This window comes from Apis laboriosa, unplaced genomic scaffold (assembly GCF_014066325.1).
Source record: "Apis laboriosa isolate Shangri-la unplaced genomic scaffold, ASM1406632v1 scaffold26_cov146, whole genome shotgun sequence".
In the NCBI taxonomy this organism is placed as follows: domain Eukaryota; kingdom Metazoa; phylum Arthropoda; class Insecta; order Hymenoptera; family Apidae; genus Apis; species Apis laboriosa.
In genome coordinates this window covers 780,853-797,557 of record NW_025222592.1, presented here as the reverse complement: position 1 = coordinate 797,557, position 16,705 = coordinate 780,853, and the positions used below count along the sequence as shown (strand labels likewise).

Here is a 16,705-nt window from a genome sequence, read left to right as displayed (position 1 = left end):
TGCGCCAGAAAATAAATGTACAACAAAAATTTTTATAAATATTAATGGTGCGCAAAATCTGTGTATAAGTTTACGTGCCTTTCATGGAAAAATAATGGTGTTCATAACCTCATGCTAATCATATGAAGTATGTTCCGCGTTTAATAATTGTAGATACTGTACGACATTGTCAAATAACATTAATTATGATCAAATGAATCAATGGAATCGTATCATTACGTAAAATCGTAATCGAAAAATCAATAAATGCATTGACATACTGTACTAGTCATAATTTAATACATGGCTTATTATGAAATATATTGATACTTTGAAATCAATATACCAATTTTGTGTGATGCTTCTTTGTATGTATTCTATTAGAATGCTGTATTTAAAAATTGTACAGTTCTAATAGATATTGTGTTAAATATTGATATAAAAGGTTTGTACTAGTAGGTACCTGAGATAATTTTTGTGTACTTAAAGGTTAAATTACATATTTACATACTGTTTATGAGACTGTACTATTTACTTTCTCATAAATATACAATATTTTGTATATAAATAATTATTCATTCCTTATTAAATGTAATTATTCAGTTTATAAATATTTAAATTGCCAAATCGTGATCAAACACGTGCTATACATTGAGGGACGTAAATGCTAATTAAAAGAATTAATTCTAATTATAGAAGATAATTTATAACACTGGCCTATGTTCGTACCAAAAAATATTTATGATTACTACATACACATTCAAATATTATAATTATAATAAATAATTAAATGTTAATAAAAAATGTATATATTTCGCAAGAAAAAAATAAATTATAAATTAATAATATAAATATAAATAAAATAATATAATAAATATATTATTTTTTATTCTTTATTATAATCAGATTTCTTAACAATAAAATAAATTTTTATCAAGCCTTATAATTCGTCTATACTTTTTACGTGCATTAAAAACATCTACTGAAAACAATTATTTATTGTTGAGAATATAATAAAACGAAATTATTTACTATAGAAAGAAAAAATAAAAGAAAATTATTCATAATCAGGATTCTAAATGAGAATCCATTATAGGTATATACCAATACCTCGTGAGAATTCATTGTAGATATATACTAATATCTCGTGAGAATCCATTGTAGATATACTAATACTTCTTTTCATTCACCTCTCCTCATGTATATCGAATTACTTATATTGAAGGGTTTCGCGCTTTACAGGTTTTATCGACGGCAGAGTCAATCTATTTTTATATAGCTTATATATTCTTCATTTTAACGTTTACAGACCTGATATAAACGCATATTCTTTTTATGCATGCTTCTTTATTTATGAAAATTTTAGTTCTTTGTACTATTTCTTGATCATTTTTTAGCATTTATTGATATATTAATATAATGTTAAAATATTTATTCAATAATAAAATTTATTTGGAATATTAATAATATTCAATAATAATTATAAGTTATTTTTGAAAATATTTATCAAAATTGTATGGACAAAATGTAAAATCTTATATTTTATTTGTGTTATAAGATAATAAATAATGTAACTTTCATTTTAAAATATTTTCTTGATAGCATTGTTGAAATATTTATAACATTATTATTAATTATGCAGAAATATTAAATATGTAGTTATTTTTGTATAATTTTTAAAAAATAAAATGAAAAATTATTAAATAGCAGATTGATTTTTTCTAAATACAAAATTTTAAAAAACATTAATCATTGATATTTAATCTTTATATATATATATATATATATATATATATTTAATATTTAATATTGTATTTTATAATTGTATATCTAATTAAAAATATATACATTAATATAATGATAAACTATTTTTGTTTGATTATGCATATAAATATTAAGTATATAATAACTATGTATTGAAATTTAATATTTCTATAATCTGAGAATAATTATAAAATAAATAAAAATTTAAAAATAAAAGCTAAAAAAATTACTCTCAGTAATAAGAAAAACGCAATTTCCTTTTGAGAAGCGAAATAAACCACAAACATTTATTTTTATTTTGCATTCTCAATCTTATCCATCACATGTTTAGAATAAAAAATCTCATAATTCAATCCATGAAATCATTTATAATTTTAGATATAACGTTCAAAAAAATAAACTAAGTACATTTAATTTCAATATATATATTTTAAATTTTCTTTTAAAAAAATTATAATATCGTAATATTTAATATAAATAAAATAAATATAATATATTCTATATTAAAAATATTGATTACTATTCGATAATTATTTTTCTTATAAATTCTGTTTTATATAGATACAATCAAATTTCGAAAATAATTAAGAGATATAAAAAAAATATTCAAATAAAAATGAAAAGATTCATAATATAAATATTTTTTTTACCGGTAAAAAAATATGAGAGATTTCAAGATGAAATGGAATATTATATATTTTTATATATAGCATAATAGTGTTAAAATGAATCCAACTCATTCTTACAAAACTATTTCATTTAATAATATATTATGAAATTGTTGGAAAATTAAACAATATAACCATACCTCATTTTATATAACCTCATTTTCAGATAATTACTATTTCAGATAATACTATTTCATTGTATTATTTTTGAAAATGAACTTATTTATTTATTGTTTGACAATAACATAAGTCTATTAATAGGAACATAGAAATAGTTTACGAATTTTCTATAAAATTTCAATTTAATATAAGTTTTTAAATTAAAAAAAATTAAGAAATTAGTTGAAATTATTTATATTTAGATTTATATGCATATATAATTTGCTTTATGATAATTGCACACATATCTTACAAAATTGCCGCTATTTTACGAAACAATATAGTTAATCACTATATATATAAATAATTCTTCAATTATTCAAAAGATTAAGAAAATAAATTTTAAGATTTGAAGATTTCTTTTAAAGATTAATTTAATTGATAATTTAATAAATGCATGATCACTTTATTTTGAATCATTTATTTTTCTTAAAAATCGCTTAGTTGGAAAAATCTTTCAGCAAGAAAAGATTTATCAACATATGAACATATAATCAACATATAAACATATTTTCAACATTATCAACATATAAACGAAAAAAAAATATAAACAAATATGCAATAGCTGCTTACCTTTCAAATTTATTTAATAATGTATAAAATAAGTAAGTAAAATATTATGATACGTATATTTCTTCTGTTTTTAATCTTCTTGTTATTGTCGAATATTGATTAGATACAAATTGAATAGTGAAAATTTCAATATACGTAAAACTATTTCACGAATATGAGAAGCTAATATATTTTAATTGTTAGAAATTAATGTTAGAAATTAATATATAATTATCTAATAATAGCTAATATTCATTGAGAATTCAATTATTATATAATAAAAATTCTCAAATAATGCGATAAACTTAAAAGTTGGAAAAATGACAGATATATTTATAATCTGTATATAATAAATATTATAATAATGAGTGCAAGTTATATAAAAGAATACACAGGTCGATATAATGAAGTTTGAGTAACTGTACAATGTCTGAGATTTTCGAAATTTTTTTTGTTATATTCTATACATGTATAATTTAATATTTTATATTTTTTATTATAAATAATGTTTTAAAGTAGCATAATTAAAATAGTTAAATTAGATAGTTGAAATTTTCAAAATTATATTAACAATACATTAATAAATTATTATATAATATATTAAAATTATTGACTATTTAGAATCAATTTGCAATTATAGATAAAAACAGAGCAAAGAACCTAAATAAATCTAAACCGAAATATTTATTATTAGAATATAATCCTTAAAAAGGAAAAAATTTGTTCTTCAAAATAATNATATATATATATATATATGCATAAATTTATAAGTGAATTATTTATAAATAATTTAAATAATCAATTTGGCTTATCCGAATAGTTTGAGTAGATTTCGAATTTTGGTGATCAGTAATATATATTTGCATCATCAATTTTATTAGGCAATTATATTATTTATGATAAATTATATATATATATATATATATATATATGATAAATTTAATAAAATATCGTAAATTGTCAAAATAAATTTTATATTTTATATTTTTTTATGTTTATATATTTGCTTTTTATCTTAACTCAATTAATATTTAATTTAAACTCAATGCAAACTCAAAATAGTTAAGTCGAAAATAAGCTAAAAAAAATTCAAAAAGATGTCACTATTGTTGATGCAAAATTGTCCTTTATAATTTTAATCCTAACCTACTTTAGTAAATAATTTCAAATGGTTATATTAAAATTTCTTATTTTTTAAGACTACATTTATAATACACAAATAATAACTTTTTAAAATAACTGATAAATAGATATTATTGATACTACTATTTTATTTTTTTTTGCTTTACATTATTTTAGCCCTCTCTTTGGTTGCTATTATGCTGTCACTGTTATACTTACTATACCTACTTCTCCAGTCGCATAGAACGTACAGTAGTATGCAGTTTCTTTCAAGGGAAAGAACAACTCAACAGTGTAGTGGAAGTTAATTTATGCAGAAATTTTAATTTAAATTTAAAATTATTAATGCATTAAACAATATGGAATAAAATAATGTTTTAAAGTAATATAAATATGTGTAAATCAATAAATTAAAATATTTCAAAATTTATTTATCATGTATTTTATTTTTATTTTATTATTAAAAATATACTTCAAATACAATTAAGGTGATTATAGTATAAATATTTCTATTGTGAACATAATATAAATAATATAACATAAATAATTTTGTTGTAATTATAGTGATATTTAAAATTTGTTTATTTTTTAAATTCATTTTTAAAAATTTCAAGCATTTTAAGATTAGATACTTATCTATTATGATCATTTTTTTTTTTTGATAATAAAATGATAATAATTGCTGGTGCTCAATTAATCGATCAAAAAGTGTTAATTCTTTAAAAATTAATACATATTAAAGAAATGTAATATGTTAAGATTTTAGCAGTTTATTAAAATAATGTATAAAACATAATTGAGAATTCAAAAATGAATAACAAGTGAAATAATTTGTGTATATTTTTTTCTTCTATCTTAAAAGAAATAACAATTGTTGGGATGTTGCAATTACATAAATTATCGGTATAATCATCGAATTGTGAATCTATAACAAATTATACGATGATTATTCTTCGAGTTTTATCGTTTGCCCTTATTTCCCGATTCTCTCTTAAATGCATAACGATTCTTCACTAAACGACTACAAATAGAGAAAAAGTGGAACATTCTACTTTCACATTCGATGTAGGTATGAATTTTTAAATAGTATATTATATATTGAAAAATAAATTAATATATCGTTATATATGGATTATTTTATCGATCAGAATTTTTTATGATTGTAATTTCTGTGTTTTATTTCATCAAAATTAATAAAATGATTATGATTGTGAAATATAAACGTTTCATCATAAAATGATATATTCAAAATACGTGACTAACAATTATATTCTATTGCTTTGATTATTTAACATGTAATAAAAAAAATAACATACTAATTGGACACTGTAATTATCGACATCATTATCAAATAATTCTGCATGTAATTATAATTATTTTTTTATTTATTTTTTTTATTAATATAAAATATGCTAATATATAATAATAATATATTAATATAATATATACTAATATATAAATAATAAAAAGAAATAAATATAGAATAAAAAACAGATCAAAGACTAAACAAATAATAATAAATTATTTTTGTTATTTTGAAATGAATATTTTTTCTATTTTTCTTATTAAATATTTATCAAATATTTATAGTTAATAGTTTTTCATTATATTTATATATATTCAGAAATTATTAAAATTCATATTATACTTTTTGTGAATCACTAATTCTATAAATTTCTTCATTTATAAATAATTTCTAAGAAAATACTGCATTTTAATTTTAATTTTATAAATAATCAAAAAATTGTAAATCATTTAAAAATATTTCTTATTTTCTTTTCAATATATTCTATTATGCGTAATATACCATTATGCGTAATAAGATAAGAATTTCAGTAATTCATAAAGCTAGCGAAGGAAATTTATTTCTGAGAAATAATCTCTGTTAAAAAAAACTTCTATATTTTTGATATAATAATATGTTATGGAAGAGAATTTGAATCAACAGATTTCTTGCGCATACAGCATACTGATTTTGTTACTATATTTTTGTAATGTAGCGTCATATTTTTTGGTTTTTATTTTTAATGACATATTTTAATGACAATCTTTTTAATATACATATATAAGATTTTTTTATTCTTAAAAAATACAATGGAGTAATGTATGAACATAAAGTAAAAGTAAATATTCATTGATGTATTGACATTATATAAATAATATAGCGATTTTCTTTAACATTGTAACATTTTTCTTACATGAAAAATAAAATATATAAATATAAATACGTATTATAAATATTATTATGAATGGTTAGTTAATTATATAAATCATATTAATCATATTAATCAAATGAAATAAAGTTTATTTTATTAATTTCTTTAAATAAATTTTTCAAATATTATTATTAAAATATAGGTAATAAATATTGTATTATGAGAAGTATACATCATGTTGTAAATTATTTATATATAAGTATAAATAATAATTGATTTTTTTTTATTTATTCATGGATAGCAAATACTCTGAAGTTCAAGGAGAAAAAAAATTAATAGCAGGTAAGTAACTCAATTGATATAGTAGTAATCTTACAAACGGGAACTGAGCGGTCAAATCTATTTTTGTTAAATTTTATTATTTAAATTTTTTCTTTTTTATGTTTCTTAAAAATATAATATTTACAAGATATGCTACTTTGAAACAAAAATATTCATATAAAAATATATTTATAGATGGCGTTACCTTATAGATAATTATAAAATTTGATATAGATAATTAAAGAATTAGTCTGATAGAGATATATAAGACAAATAAAAAATAAAAGATAGATAGAGATAGAGATATAATAACAAATAAAAAATTTTTTTTTAACACAAATTTTTGGCTTACAAAAATATATAATTCATATAAAATTCATAGTTTTGTTTTAAATATTGTTATTATCAATTATATTATCATAAGTCATTAATTGTTATATATTATTAAATCATATAAATATTTAATAAAAAATTTCTGATTACATTGAAAAATCACTTATTCTTAAGTAAGTAAATTAATGAATTTTAATTATATTTTTAAAAATTTAAAACTTATTTTATTTATTATATACACATATTTCGAATTCGAAATATTAAGATAAGATTTATATTATATAAAAAGAAATATATTTTGAAACATTATTATTAAATTTAATATTTATTTTGTATTTTATTTTATATTTATTTTTAAAATTGATTATATTTTTAGATTTAAAAAAAAATTTTAAAAGAAAACTATAAATAAATATAAACATAAAAAAAAACTATTCTAATATAAATATATTTAAAATATGCCAAATACACACACACACATACACACACACAAAATATTTAAAATTATAATTTACAATTACTATGTAATTAATTTTTTTTATAATCGAAATAATCACATTTAATAGAAATATTTAGAAATTGATATTGATTATTTATTTATCTTATTATTTATTTAATTAATTAATTAATTAGATATATTTAATCAAAATATTGAAGTCACTATTAATACTATTAAAATGCTATCGTACAATTAAAAATATATTTGTTTGTCTAGTTTATCTAAGATAACAGATAAAATATATAATAGTAAATGGTGGGGTTCTAAAATTGATAATTGTAATCAATTTGATTTCAGATTCGATTCTGTCATAGAAATTAAGACTTGGGAAGCAATAATAGTTAAGAAAGTGTGTGCAAAAACGCAACAGTTTAGAATTCGAAAGACAAAAAGTAGAAATAGCAGGACAAAGAAAAAAATGTTTCAGTTGTCGGTAACCTTTGTTTTGATGATTTTGTTTGGTAAGATTGAAGTACTATGATATTTTTATGATATATCAATGATTAAATGAAACATTTGTTTAAATGTGATACTCTAGCTACAGATAGTGATCTTTTCAATATTTTAAATAATCGAATTAACAATAGATTTATCAAATAATGTAAAAATAAAAATATATAAACTTTTTTTATTTTTAAAATCAGAAATATAATATTTTTAGTTTTACGTAAAACAATGTTTGAAATGTTAAAAATGTTAAAACAATGTTAAAAATGTGTAATTGATAAATATTTACATGTTCTTAATTTTTCTTTATATATATACTTTTATAATAGAATTAAGAGTGATTATTTTTATGATTTATTATTATTAGTTGGTAAAGTGTCTTCACTTCCACAAGATGAACAAGAAAATAATATGAATATTGCAATAAACTTAAACAAAATGACTAATATTTTAAATAAAACGATTAAATCTTCAATGAAGACTATAGAAAATAAAAAGGGTAAGTAGAAATAACTTTCTTAATAATTTTTCGCAATTTGATTAAAATATGTAGGATCAATATTCTTATATAATTTACACTTAATGATAAATAAATTATTGCTATATTTATGAATATTTTATTATTTTTATTTTAAAGAGATTTTTATTATATTTTATTTTTTATATAGAAAAAATAAACGAAAACAATAACTTTATATTAAAAAATTCAATCAATACAGTTGTAAACACGATTGAAATAAAAAAAATAAAAAATGAAATACAAAATTCTACTTCTACAAAAGAACAACATGACATGCCTAATTATAATGCGACACCACATGATGACGATGAAGATGACAACATTCAATTATTAAATTTTACAGGTTTTTATTATAATTATATGAAATTTAAATAAAATTACAAAGTTAAAAAACGATTTATATTATTTGTATTATATATTATTTATATTTTTTTTATAAGAATCTATGATAACAACTGCGGATATTACGAACATTAATGAAACACATCACTCCATAAATAATAATAATTCAGGTATAAAAATATATTTTATCGCAATAAATTATTTTGTAAAAATAATGCAATCATATAGTATTACATAATTAAAAATTAATTGCAATTATTTATTTTAAGCATTATTTTAAATAGAATATATATTTTATTATAATAGACACAAGTACAGATTTAAAACATATTACTAATACTAATGAAGCATCGACTGATTTTATATCGCCATTGCTAGTAGATAAAGTTGTTGCAAATATAGGCTCCGAAGATATTGTTGAGGCTATAAAATCTGTCAATCATACAAACAAACATATGTCTTCAGGAATTATAGCGTTAGTTACCGCAATCAGTTTTGCTGTAGCAATTGCATTGGTATATATTGGTATGATCGTTTGGAGGCGATATATTGAGTAAGTATAAAATTTATTATTGTTTTTATTATATATATATTAATACTATAAATTATTTTATTTAATATTTATATATTTTAGATATCGATATGGACATCGGGAATTACTTGTTAATGAATTAGAATTTGATACTAATGATTTGCGACATTTTGAGGTATGTTAAATAAATATTTAATAGATTAAATATATAATAATTTCATTTTATGTTTTTTATTTTATGTTATAGCTGTGATTTAACAAATGTAATAGTTTGTAGAGAAGAAAAAATAATAATAATAATTCATAGCTAAGGCTGATAATAGAACTATGAAGATTTATTGATCTGTGATACTAGACATTGTCAAACAGTCAAGACACCAAATATATTTGGATAATATTGTATATTTCTTAATATAAATGTTTTATATATATTATGAATCTATTTTTTCAATTCGTTGATCGTTTTTTCTTTGTCCTATAGAAATTAAAATAATGTTTTGTTAAATAATATAATATTATAAGTATCAATTAAATGTTTTATAAAAAAATTAAAGATATTAGAATAATATCTACCAATTTTTTTTAAATTAATGTAACCAATAATCTTCATCTTTTTACAATATTTAAAGTTGTTAAAAATGTAATAAATTAAATCTTTATAAGATATTGTTATCATTTTTCCATTTGTTTTTATATTGTATAAGATGGATGTATAATATAATATAATATAATATAAATATTTTTATTATATAAATATTTTAATCAATTAGTGAATTATTTTTTTAATAATATTTTTATTTTTAAACAATTTAATTAAAATAAAATAATATAATATTTATCTATATAAAACAATGCAATAACTTTATTACATTTATTGGATATTTTTGGAGAGTGGTTCTAAAAATCAAAATAAACACTAAAATTAATATAAGAGAATGTCAACTTATTTATAAGTTATAAATAATTTAGATTTGAATTAAAAATTAAAATGAAATGAGAGTAAAATGAGATATCTCTATTATCTGACTTGTCTTTCACTTCATTTAATACAAATTTCAATTATTTATAAATTTATTTACATATAATAAATAAATTTCAATTGACATTTTATATATTTTTATATATATACATTTTATATATTTTTATTTATTTTGACTTTTAAATCTTTCTTAAATATATTTAAAAAATATATTAATATACTCATAATTATATAATCATATATGACTTAAGTTACATTTATAAGAATAAATATTTATTTATAAATTAATAACAAGTAACAAATGCGTATTTTGCATCTTGTACTTAACATTATTCTTTTATTCATTTTGAATATTTATCTACAATATTTAATGCATTTTTTTATAAGACACCTACATTTTTGTTTGCAGAAATAGTTTTTTTCTTGTTATTAATCAGATTGAGAATACATACAATAACATTTATGTATGGATTGGCACACATTAATCTTTCTTTCTTGTAATTACAAGAGGACCCACATTATCATTCATTTCTTGATTATGATGTCCGTGAGCACCATCACAGTATGGCCACTGATATAATAAAAATTATTATAAATATTAATCACAATTTTTATCTGTTAAATTTTATTAAATTAATATTTTTATATGCATATATTAATATTTTTTATATGCATATAATTCATATATAAATAAATCATATAATTACATAATATCTATTTATATGACTCATAAAATTATTTTTGAATATTTGAAATATAATTAATTCAAATAAATCAAATACAAAAACTTAATAAATAAGAATTCTTATAAAAAATATATAAACTTACATTTTTAGATCTCCAGCAACGACAAAATGCAGCTTTTTCAGTAATATCTTCTATATCAATTGAATCTACTACTTTATTTACATCTTTTTTTACATTGAGATTCACAAGTCCACATGGCTGTAATGTATATAGATAAAAGATAGATGACATAATTAAATAATTATTCAATACAAGAAATTCTTTGTAAATTATGTATATTGTAAATATAAATTTATGGATTCATACAAAAGATAATAACATTTATATATAAAGAAAATAGAAATGAAAATATAAATATCTGAAGCAATATTATTACATAATCAAAAAAGAATAAAATATAAGCTAATATTTAATCATGATGTCCTTGATATTCTATAATAATAATAGACAAGTATATTATACTTACTGGTCTAGCTAATGGACAAAATGCTTTATATGACATGTAACCAATACCTGCTACTAATGCGGTAGGTGGAATTAAGGTAATCCAATCTCGTACTAAATGAAAATGAAAAAAAAATTCATAAACTCATACTTATAAAATTGATATAGAAAAAGTGGTACAGTAGTAATTTCCAATGTCATGATTAAAATTTATTTCTAAAAAATATTCAATATGATTCTACTAAATTATTAAATATATTATAATTATATTACTTAATTTCTTACTTCCAAGTCGAAACCATCCTCCTATAGAATCTGGAATAGGTAATCCAGCTAAATAATTTGGAAGAGTTACCTTAACAAGATGTGCTATTGGCATCATGATTGCTACTACTATAGTCAATTTACAATTTCAAATGCTACTTGTGCTTTGTATTTGAACGATGATTATTTTTTTCAAATTTACAAAGATAAATATGTAAATTAAAAATACTTTTATATACATTTATATAATATATTTTAAATACAATATATAATATATTACATTTTTAAATACTTTATCTATATAAAATTATTATAATATTAAATAAAATAACAAATTATTTAAAATTTGAAATACTTAAATGTAATACTATATTTTTCTATATCTGATTCTTCAATATCTATCACTTTTATTTCTATTTAATTATTTCTATTTAATTATTTTTAATTATAATATATATAATAATACATCGCATTGTGTACATATTAGATCATAAACTCTTTAAATCTATAAAAATTTAAAAAAATTTTTTTAAATTTATTTAATTTTTAAAATTATTATAAAATATATTATTATAAAATAATACAATAAAAAGTATTCATATTATATGTATATTTTTTAAATAAAAAATATATATAAATACTTACATATATTTTCAATTCTATTATTGCCGGTAAATTTTGATTAACGTAGTGAGAGAGGTGAAGGACCGGTGGGGTTTGTGAGATGCCTTGTAAGTGGCGCCATCCAGTCGCGAGGCGTTCGCCGGGCAGAGTGGAGGTGGTTACGTTGTCCGTAAGGATATGTGGTCGGTTATCGCGACGCCGTCGCGGTTCGCGCAGGCACAGGTACGAAGTGCGCGCGTTTTCGAGGCGGTATCACGAAAAGCGCAGGAGTGGCGTTTCTACGTATCGTTCCGATATTATTGTTATAGTTCATCATTGATGTACAGTGGGTAATAGAAGGTTCGTAAATCGGCAAAAAGAGAGGAAAGACGAGAAGAAAAGAAAGAGATAGAGCGCGGTTCTATCGCGCGGTGCAGTGTGAAGTGTTCGCGAAGGAGGCTTTTGCTTCTTCTTGTGTGTGCATGTATGTGCGTGTGCTACAGCAAAAGCACATAAGAACGTAACTAGTGACATACGGAAAAAGGAGAGAGAGAGAAAAAGACGAATAAACACGGGTCGCCGGATAATCCTTGTGTATGGTGTGCGGGTTTCGTGAATGTGCGTCAAATGACAGTGAGGTGATCAATGTGCTCGAAACATGGCTGAGGAGCTAGTGGTCACCCTGAACCGCGGCGACTCGTCCGGATTCGGGTTTTCACTCCTTGGTACCGCGGGTTTGCCGCACGTCATCTACGACATCGTTGAGAATTCGCCGGCAGCAAAGAGCGGCAAGGTAAGTATTTGCTTCGATCGTATTTTCTATATATTTGTGATTGTTTATTGCGTATCACAAATAGAGAGAGAAGTTTGAAAACATTTAAAGATGGAATTAGGGAAAGAACAACCCCAAGTCCTTATACACATATTACGTGCTTATCGAAAATCCTGCGAAGAAGGCTCCTCAAAATAACGCCCGGTGTATATCGACCCATGTTATTATCGCGAGCACCCTCTGTCGCCCTGTCTGTTTCTTGATCTTTGATTATTTTTTATTTTCACATTTTATAAATCGTATTGCTAATGCTTTTTGTATTAGATTGTAACATATGAAACATTTATTAAATATCTTATGTTCTCTATCAGGAACAATCTTAAGATTGATATAATATCGTTCAGGATTGGAAAGTTATAGTAAACTGAGGTAAGAGAAGTTGACATCATTTCTGAAAACAATATTTATATATGCGTGTAAGCTATATCCTATGAGATAGAATGAGATAAAGCGATAGAGCTTTGTTTTAGCAAAGCGAAATGGAGATGCGAATATTATACTGATTCGGAAAATATATGTATATATATATATATATTATTTATTTGCAGTATGATTTATATAAAATTAAATGTCATATGCTCTTTCATTTTGTGCATTTTTATTTTTTTTATTTTATTTGAAATATTGCAAATCTCTTTGCAACGATATAAATATATGAAATTCGAATTCTTTTCCCTTTTATTCTATAATTAAAAATTATGATAATATTAACATAAATTTAAATAAGATTATATTATTATTAAAAAATTATTATTATTTTGTATCGGTTTCCTAAAATCTCTTGTAGCGATATTAATTTTAAAAATAAAAAATAAAAATCTTGAAAGATTTTATAAAATTCATAAATAATAGGAAAATTATCGTTGATAATTTTAATCGAATTTAGTCGAAAAAAATAATATTATATTTCATATTTTAGTTAATATATGTATATTACACCCATGGATGGTGCGGGGATGCTGATTGGTTGGGTGGGATCGGTTTAACGGCCACATTCCAGCCTGTCGGTCGGTCCCTCTGTTCGTATGCTCTTTCTCCTTTCCTTTTTCCCTTCTCTTTACATCTATCTTTATTTTTCTTTTTCTCTTTTCTGTTTCCTGGGGAAGGTATTTCTTCTCGATGATTATATGAATCGGAAAATTTAAATCAAGAAAAATGGGTCTTTTATTTATTCCTGTGAACTTTATTTGATATCGTTTTTTAAATGATTTCTCATATTTTCAAATAATCTGAAATATTTTCAGTTAATATTATAATCGCTATAACGAAATTAACTTATTTTATATAGATAGTAAATTATAGCATCAATTTATAGCATCATGTTTAATTTTCCAATATTTTTTATTTATATTTATTATATATATTTTATTTTTTATTTTTTAAATTTTGAATATTTCAGTAATTTATCATATCTTTATTATAAAAATGTCAATATTAACATTAAAGGAAATATATTATTTTTATAAATAATACATAATCAAATTTTTTAATAAAAAATTCAAATCAAATAGTATTATAGATTGATTTCAAATTATTAACTAATTTGCATATTTCAAATATGTCATTATATATTTTTTTACGATTAATAATTTTTTTCGTAGTATCTCATATTTTTTTATAAATCGAATTTTATTCTTTCTCTCTTCTTTTTTTATTTTTCCTTTTTTTATTTTTTGATTTTAACATAAAATAGATCGATTGCTTCGTTTGGTTTACCAACATTGGTGAAAGATGTGAATTTTGAATAGCAGATACAAAATTAGATTAAGAAAAGATTAACCATCATTATGTGGATTTCACAACGAATTCATAAACCATAATGGCGGTTGTAATATCGTATGTAATATCGTAAATAAAAAGAACCATAAAAAACAAATTTAATGATTATTATAAATGATGTATTTTTTTTTTAATTATGAAACAAGTCAATGTGAAACATTTTCTTGAAATTTTAACAAATTTCTTCAAAAATTGAATTATTTCCTTCTTTTTTAATTTTATGAATAGACATTTATAGATTAGTTTTATATGAGTGCATATGTATATTTCTACGTGTGGTACATTCAAGCAATCAAAGCGAATGTCTCAAAAAGAGCAGAGCGCGCATGCGCATAACTTTTTGTATTCCGCATAACTGTCATTCGCAAGAAGAATGCGTATAACAAAAGAGTAGTCATTACGCGTGATTGGAATGTTACTATATGTATATATTATTCCTTTTTCCTTTTTTCCTTTTTTCCATTTTTTTTTTTTTTTTGGAATTTTTAAAGTTCTATTAAGTAAAGTGATGTAACTAAAATATATATATTATTCATGTGATTATTACTATATTTATGATATTAATTCTAGATTATAGTAATATATATTATAAATATGTGTTATACTTTTCATAAGTATGATGGACTTTGGATATCTTTTTAAAAAAATTCTTTATATAAATATGGCAATGATGAATTGCAACTTAAAATAGGTTAGATAACATTACTTATTATGGAGATATGAAAATATTTTTTACTTCGATACGAAATACAAATATATGAAAGAATATAAATTCGTAAAAGTCAGAATTAGAAATAATTCGTAAAAGTCAGAATTAGAAATAAAATCATTTAAAAAAAATAAATAAATATCATTCATTATTGTTATTATTATCATTCATTATTGTTACTGGACTGTTACCAATGGATATTTTTCATAGAAGAAAAAAATAAATATTTTCATATTAGTATAAAATACTAACAATATTATTTATATATATAATATTATTTATATAAAACAAAATAAAAATTGGATTTGCCATCATCATTTTAATGATTTCTTAATTCATATTGGTATTTTTTCTGCAGAAAGTTGGAAATATTTTATCGGATTTATTTCGTCGGGCATAGTGAGAATGTAAAAACGAAATTGACGAATTGAATTATTTGTTTTTAATTAAAATATACTGTCATAAATACCGTCGTGAATCTCGGAAGCAAATTAAATCACAAGATTCATTGTTTAATTATTACAAAAAGCATATATATTTAATATTTCTCGAAACTGTATGCGATAGTATTTGTAAAATTGTTTTCTTGTAGAAAACAACATCAGAACAAGGTTAGGACAGTTGCCATTTAATAAGTCATTGACAAATTTCACGCTTAACATATTGTACCGGTTATTATTTTTATATAGGAATTAATAACTGCAATATTAAACTTGATGAAGAAAAAAAATGCAAATAAAATGCAAAGAAATAATGAAGTATTAAATATTTAAAAAATATTGAAATATATGAAATATTAAATATAAATATTTTTACAAGGAAAGAAAATGTTATATATATACAATAATTTGGAATATCAAAGTATTTAAAAAATTTAATATTAATTTTAGTATTACTTAATTTATAATATCGTAAATAATTGAATTAATTAACTAACATTTGTAGATAATTTTG

General features: G+C 20.7%; 3 protein-coding genes across 5 annotated transcripts in view; 2 read left to right on the top strand and 1 right to left on the bottom strand.

Annotated features, from left to right (window-relative positions):
- Window positions 1-5,114: 5,114 nt before the first annotated feature.
- Window positions 5,115-9,826, top strand: LOC122713879 (probable basic-leucine zipper transcription factor S). Its single transcript, XM_043934689.1, has 9 exons — window positions 5,115-5,309; window positions 6,702-6,742; window positions 7,851-8,014; window positions 8,368-8,499; window positions 8,669-8,863; window positions 8,961-9,032; window positions 9,169-9,415; window positions 9,497-9,569; window positions 9,642-9,826. The coding sequence occupies exons 3-9, from the start codon at window positions 7,972-7,974 to the stop codon at window positions 9,645-9,647; spliced, it is 768 nt and encodes a 255-aa protein (XP_043790624.1). The 5' UTR covers window positions 5,115-5,309; window positions 6,702-6,742; window positions 7,851-7,971; the 3' UTR covers window positions 9,648-9,826.
- An 855-nt stretch (window positions 9,827-10,681) lies between these two features.
- On the bottom strand, window positions 10,682-11,946 carry LOC122713869 (CDGSH iron-sulfur domain-containing protein 2 homolog). The gene is made up of 4 exons (XM_043934678.1): window positions 11,850-11,946; window positions 11,587-11,678; window positions 11,202-11,318; window positions 10,682-10,944 (listed from the first exon to the last, which is right to left on the bottom strand). The coding sequence occupies exons 1-4, from the start codon at window positions 11,944-11,946 to the stop codon at window positions 10,855-10,857; spliced, it is 396 nt and encodes a 131-aa protein (XP_043790613.1). The 3' UTR covers window positions 10,682-10,854.
- A 680-nt stretch (window positions 11,947-12,626) lies between these two features.
- The window catches only part of LOC122713772 (PH and SEC7 domain-containing protein), a 138,045-nt gene continuing 133,966 nt past the window's right edge, over window positions 12,627-16,705 (top strand). For all 3 annotated transcript variants that reach the window (XM_043934525.1, XM_043934530.1, XM_043934523.1), the window contains exon 1: window positions 12,627-13,224. In XM_043934525.1, coding sequence (XP_043790460.1) covers window positions 13,090-13,224 — 135 coding nt within the window. In that variant the 5' untranslated portion in view covers window positions 12,627-13,089. The remainder of the gene's footprint in view (window positions 13,225-16,705) is intronic.

Bases quoted from the DNA above. Each gene is read 5' to 3' on its own strand.
- LOC122713879 (XM_043934689.1), top strand. From the start codon at position 7,972: ATGTTTCAGTTGTCGGTAACCTTTGTTTTGATGATTTTGTTTG. The intron at 8,500-8,668 runs GTAAGTAGAAAT...TTTTTTATATAG, and splicing joins GACTATAGAAAATAAAAAGG to AAAAAATAAACGAAAACAAT. The intron at 8,864-8,960 runs GTTTTTATTATA...TTTTTTTATAAG, and splicing joins TCAATTATTAAATTTTACAG to AATCTATGATAACAACTGCG.
- LOC122713869 (XM_043934678.1), bottom strand. From the start codon at position 11,946: ATGATGCCAATAGCACATCTTGTTAAGGTAACTCTTCCAAATTATTTA. The intron at 11,319-11,586 runs GTAAGTATAATA...TATACATTACAG, and splicing joins TTTGTCCATTAGCTAGACCA to CCATGTGGACTTGTGAATCT. The intron at 10,945-11,201 runs GTAAGTTTATAT...TTATTATATCAG, and splicing joins GTTGCTGGAGATCTAAAAAT to TGGCCATACTGTGATGGTGC.